Below are 6,407 nucleotides of genomic sequence, written 5' to 3'. Positions count from 1 at the left end.
CCACACACAGCCCTAAATACAAGGGTATTATCTTATTTAATCCTCTCTGCAAACCACTTGAGGTGCTCTTCTTAGCCCTGTTTTATAGTTGGGAAACTGAGGCCCGGGGACAGGGAGGTTAAGTCGTCTGCCGAGGGCCTCACAGCTGAGAACGGCTACAGTTGGATTATACAGACACCTCTCCTCCCCCCACTGCATCGGCCAGTTTCTTAACTGTGCCACGCTCCGTTCAAAGGCGTGAACCTTGTAATTTTAAAAATCTGAATCAATTATGGCCTGTCTCCAGGTTTGAATACTGTTTCTGTGAATGTTTGGAGCCCGAGGGAACTGATATTCCCAGCAGTGCTATTTGTGAAGCTCATCTTGCTATGATAAATGAAACCGAACTTTACCTTCTTTGGTTGGGACTGGCATTGTTTTGACTGGTGGTGTTGGCGTGACTCCTGGCATGACACCGAAACCACATGTATAGTTAATTGGTTGGATGTGGCAGGGTTCAGTATCTCATGGGAGGTCTATTGGAACCTTGCCTCTGACGACAGACTCGTGTCTTTCGAAGCCTTTTGCTCGCCTTCATACGTGCTTATTTTATCTGTTATTCTATACTGGACTTGAATTATTGTGGAATTCTATCAAAAGAATTGGGTGCATTAGTGCTTATCCCATCAAAGAAACTTTAAAAGTTTATATACGTGAACGTGTATTTGTTTTTAAAGTCTGTAAGAAGTTAGTTATATATTATACCCTGTCGTAAAACGGGCATGGCAGCAGCTAGGATTTGGGCCAGTGTTTTTATTTTATTGTTTGTACCTACGATGAGTGAATTTTATTACTATGAGATTTGATCTTTGTGACTCACACGTAATACAACAAAATATTCAGGCTTCATATTTGACAACAGTCAAATTTTCTGCTGGACCTGATTATTGAGAACAGAATACTAGATGTGAGTTTTTTCTTGGTTTCTTTATCAGTTACTGTAATCAGGAAGTCATAAACATAACTCTCTCAAAAACACTGTGCTTTGTTAATTTCTTCAAAGAAACATGTTTTATGGGAAGCAGTGTGGTATAATGGATGGATTCAGACAGACCTGGAATTAAATCCCAGTTATTCCATTTGTCAGTTGCATGATTTTGAGCAAGTTAGTTGACTTTGCCGAGCCTTACTTTTCTCACTTATAAAATGGAAGCAATTATTTACCTTTCAGGTTAATTATGCAGACTAATATATCTAAAGTTCTTAACTTCATAGGGGAGCTCAGTAAATGTTATTGTTAGCAGCTTTTAAAGTTATATTCATTGTTATTGTTATTATAAAGTGAATTATTAAGTCTGGTAAGCACCTAGCACAATAACTGACATGTAATTATACTTTCCCTGCCTCCCCAATCTAAGTCACTTGACTATTTACAGAAAATAAATTTGAGACAAATTCATAAATATTTTAAAATTAGGATTTGAAATATATATAATTACGGCTTCCCTGGTGGCGCAGTGGTTGAGAGTCCGCCTGCCGATGCAGGGGACACCACATGCCGTGGAGCGGCTGGGCCCGTGAGCCATGGCCGCTGAGCCTGCGCGTCCGGAGCCTGTGCTCCGCAACGGGAGATATACATAATTAGTTTGAAGTTTTATAGGGTCACTTGATCTGACATGCAATTAAAACTTTACCAAAATGGATAGTTAAGAACTCACTGTACCCTAAACCTCACTAGGTGTGACTGGCTGGCAGACATATTAGTTTCATTTGCTGATTTTTTTTTTTTTTTTTTTTTTTTTAGAATTTTGTTTTAATTGAGTAACTTCAGTTGCTGTTATTAGTTGTTAGCTGTTATTATTCATTTGTTCCACCCAGCTTTGGCTTTCAGTTTCTATAAAATATTTCCAAATACCTTCTTCAAGTTATAATTAATAGTTTTAGTAGCTGCATTTATTTACTTATAAGCAACAAACTCATTATCTTCGTTTCCTTAAATTGGTTAAACAGAGATGCTGTACTTTTAATCTACTTCTGTTTAACAAAATTTTTCTTCATAGTGCGTATGTAAAATTGTAAATCATGGTCAAGTAATTATAAGTTCTAATTTACAAAAGCACAGATTAATGAGATTCTGTTTTTCTTTTCTTTGGAGGGAAGGGAACATGCTCTTCTTCAATATTAATGTTGCTCCCATGAAATCTATAGTAATAGCAGTGTGTTTTGCTTAACTTTGCATTTAAAATATTTTGTATTTAAGGTCTCACTCAGATCCAGAGCATTTCAGCTCTTTCTCTTATGAAATTGGCTTAGGTATTTTGTATGTTTATCCTTATATGTTAGCACTGTTTTTCGATATTTAGTTTATTCTTAAGGTTGGCCTTCATTCTCAGTAGCCCATTTGTACCTAATCATGTACTTAAGTCCTTTTAATATTTTATATTTCCTCTTATTTTTACCTAAATACGTTAATCTTACTTCCTTTCACACACAGACTAATATAGCATTTCTGAAAGAATTTAGTAGCTTTTTCTTACTATATTTGCAGACTGTCTCATAACAGTAGCTTTTTCCCATCTCCTGCCTCCCCACTCCCTTCCTGCCCTGCCAATCCCTTCCTTAGAAATAATAATTGTTCACATTTTAATAGAAAGTTTTAAGTAAATTATCTTTATCATTTCCTTTCATCATTTTTTATTTTGTGTAAATTTCAGGATTAGAGTGGCTGAACACAGAAGAATCTATTTCTGTCTACAAGGATCTATGTGGAAAAGTGGTCGTCCTTGATTTCTTCACCTACTGCTGCATAAACTGTATTCACCTATTGCCTGATCTTCATGCATTAGAACACTCATACTCTGATACAGGTATCTGCGCTTTAATTGGTTTCTGTCCTGGTATAGTCACTGGAAGAGTAGCTGACTCATTTTGCTCATAGGAGAATGAAACATTTGCCAAGACTTCAGTGATTCTAAAGTAATTTCTAATCTATGAATTAAGGGCTCCATGTACCTTTTCATGAAGAGTTAGGCTTAGTGATAATAGTTTGCCTTCCTAAAGAACCAGCATTTAGTCTATGGTTTTTCTTTAAAGATAGGACATAGTTTACTTTTTTCATGATCAAGTATTTTAAAAAGGTCATTTTGTATATCTGGACTTACCTAAGTTTGTTCTGTGAAAAAAAGAAAGAATGAAATGTGTGACTAATTTTATATTTTTCTTGTGATAAAAAGGTTTAAAGTTCTTATTAGGAAATATGAATAAGCTTCCTTTAATTTCAAATGACATAAACTACCTGTACTAATATTTTGGAAGGCAAATATTATAACAGATACTTTATCTTTGACCCTGCTTTATTTAAAAATTACTTATAAAGGTTAATGTTTTCCAAAGCACACTAGGAAATCCTTTTTTATGGTATTACAAATTCTGAAAATGTAAGAGATTATACTTAGTATTTTCTTTAGAACTTTGACATTTTTTCAGATTTTTTTTCTTGTTTACTTTCTAAAAAGAGAGCATATGGTATAAATGAAACTAATTAAAGGTTCCATTTAATTAGGCTTAAATTAATTGAAGCTGTCCTCTTTGCAGTGACTAAAAAGAAGAGGGGGTCACTGATCTTGTGAGAATATACATGTACAAAAATGAAGGATTTCTTGAAACTTAGTTTAATAAAAAGAGTGTTGGATAAAACCTTCAGTGCAAGTAAAACTTCAGATGCTTTTAAATTGTAATGGACTGTATCTTGGAATTGCCTATCGATGAGATTTACCAAGAACTCAAATATTCCCAATAGCTAAACCATGTTTTCAAAAATTCATCTATATTTAGGAAACATGAGTATTTCATTATCTCCTACATTTTGTATACTTGTGCGTCTTGTTCAAGTCCATGTAATAAATACATTTATTGAGTATGTATTATGTGCAGGGTACTCTAACTGCTGGGAAAATATGTAACAAAGTTGAATTAAAGCATTATGGAACATGGGGAAAGGAGTAACTCGCTTTGCCTAGAAGCTTTGGAAAATATTTCTCAAGAGAAGGTGACAATTAAGCTGGAACTTGAAAAATGAGCAGGAGTGCAGCTGAAAATGAAAATGGGGCAGGAGGGACACTCCTGGCTGAGGAAGTGACAGACAGGTAAACCAGGAGGGAAGCACAGAAGAGTAGGTTTGGAGAGTGGTAAATAGTTTAGTGTTGCAAGATTGTAGGGGCCCCTGGGAAGAGTTAAAGGGGAGGAAGGTAGATTAGGTTCAGACTGGTTATGAAGGGCTTTGTATAATGTTCTTAATAGTTAAGTTAATGGACTTTTTCATCCACTGAAAGTACAGAGATGTTTAAGGTTGTTGTTTTTGATTTACTTGTTTAAGAGGAGGATGACAATACGATATGTGTTTCAGAATGGCGCTTACAGACTGGGTTAAAAATCCCAAAGTTAACCATTTCCTACTTAAGATCACCCCTAATGGACTGTAACTTAATTGGTTAACCCCATACCTGAAGCAAATTCAGTGGCTTCTTCGAATGGATCCTTAACAATCTCCTTACCAGTTTACTGAAAGTATTTTTATAACACATGTGACAAAAAATAATAACTATTTTTTATATATAAATACACTTCTGAAAAGTAAAATGCTTTGTAAGTGGTTTCAACATTGTAATTTCAAAGAAACGTGACTTCATTATTATGCTGCTGTATGAAAATGCTGGTACCTTAGAAATAAAAGATTTTTGTATTGCTTAGAAGATAAGCTCAGTTCATGTTCACAAAAGCAGGCATACCTAGAGATTATCATATGAAAGTTCAGTAGGCTGTCACTAAATTTGCTTTCTTGCTGCTGTCTTTTTCTTTTTAAATTTTTACTGGAGTATCGTTGATTTACAGTGTTGTGTTAGTTTCAGGTGTATAGCAAAGTGAATGAGTTATATATATGTATATATCCATTCCTTTTCAGATTCTTTTCTCATATAGGTTCTTACAGAATATTGAGTAGAGTTCCCTGTGCTATACAGTAGGTCCTTGTTAGTTATCTATTTTATGTATAGTAGTATGTGTATGTTAACTCCAATCTCCTAATTTCATGATGTTGTGTCTTATTACTGTCTGATATGTTTCTGAATTTATCTTCAGCAATGCTATTTATGTTCTTGAGACATTCAGCAGCCTGTTTTTATTCCATGAAATATTCAGTTCATTTTATCAGTAAGCTGGAAATGCTCAGCTGAGTGAGGAAAGTGCATTTTAATTCAAAAACACTGAAAGAAGCCCACTTTAATACTCAGTCTTCTTCCTCTGTAAACAGCTTTTAAAGTCAGGTTTGTAATGGTGATGGGTATCACTTTCACAATAGCCTAAAAGAAATTATAAATGCCAAAGATCTAAAGCAAAAGTAAAAAGATACTTAATAGTAATGAATGGTTCTGGTTTCTCCTTGAGGGTTTCTAATTTCTTTTACCTGTTTATGCTGGATACATTAATGATATATAATACCCAAATTTAGCACAATGTCTATCAAGGAAAAGTACTTGTTTTATAAGAAAATGTCTAGTAGGAAAACTTGGCATATTTTAAATTGTGTTTGCTAGGTGAATGTTAATATATAATTAAATCAGACTTTAAAAACCTAAATGCCATAACACAGCTGAGTAAACGCTGGTATTCTCGTTATGTGGTACATGCTATTTTTTACTTTATTAAAAATTAGAAGAATGTATTTCTAATTTATAGGGAAACTAAACCTTTTAATGAGTCAATATACAATTTTACTCTGTGTCAGGGTTCCCCAAACCACTCCCAGGTCAATAATTCTTTAGGAGGACTCACAGGATTCAGCATGTAGCTGTACTCATGGCTATAATTTATTACAACAAAAGGACACAAAGCAGAATCAGCCAAGGGAAAAAACGCATGGGGCTGAATCCAGGAGCAAGCCGAGTTCTCTTTTGGTGGAGTAGCATAAGAGGTGCTTCATTCCCCCAGCAAGGAGTTGTTACAACGAGTTTGGATGTTGCCAACCAGGGAAGCTCACTAGAGACAGCACCCAGCACATTAGGCCTTGTGCGCTGCTCTCACCAGTTCTGGGAATGATGGGAATGCTTCTGAAATACAGGCAAGGACCAGCCCTGTAAGCAGGTCTTTGAAGGAATAGTAGTGGGGCCTGCTATGTTAACTCTTTTTTGTACACACTTCACACTTTGTTTTTGCAGTATCCCATATACTGATTATTCTTTGTTCTTAAATAGTTAAAAGTATGATGAAAATATTAGCTGACTTATGGCAAACTTTCAGAGTGTTAAATGTAGACACAGGGAAATGTCAGTTTTTGAAATTTAAAAAAAATTCACATTTGCTTCTGCTCTCTGCTTTAATTTAGCGTTCGGGTGATTTTGATTTTTTTACTTCATGTTTCCATCTCTCCACAT

The 6,407-nt window shown here is 34.9% G+C and overlaps 1 protein-coding gene across 5 annotated transcripts in view; it reads left to right on the top strand.

The window, feature by feature from the left end:
* NHLRC2 (NHL repeat containing 2) overlaps positions 1-6,407 on the top strand; it is a 66,750-nt gene that overhangs the window by 932 nt on the left and 59,411 nt on the right. For all 5 annotated transcript variants that reach the window (XM_067024598.1, XM_067024597.1, XM_059054834.2 and 2 more), the window contains exon 2: positions 2,694-2,846. In XM_067024598.1, the coding sequence (XP_066880699.1) occupies positions 2,694-2,846 (153 nt within the window). The remainder of the gene's footprint in view (positions 1-2,693; positions 2,847-6,407) is intronic.

Source organism: Kogia breviceps, chromosome 2 (assembly GCF_026419965.1).
Source record: "Kogia breviceps isolate mKogBre1 chromosome 2, mKogBre1 haplotype 1, whole genome shotgun sequence".
In the NCBI taxonomy this organism is placed as follows: Eukaryota; Metazoa; Chordata; class Mammalia; order Artiodactyla; family Physeteridae; genus Kogia; species Kogia breviceps.
The sequence above is the reverse complement of the archived record's forward strand: the minus strand, read 5'-3'. Positions and strand labels throughout refer to the sequence as shown.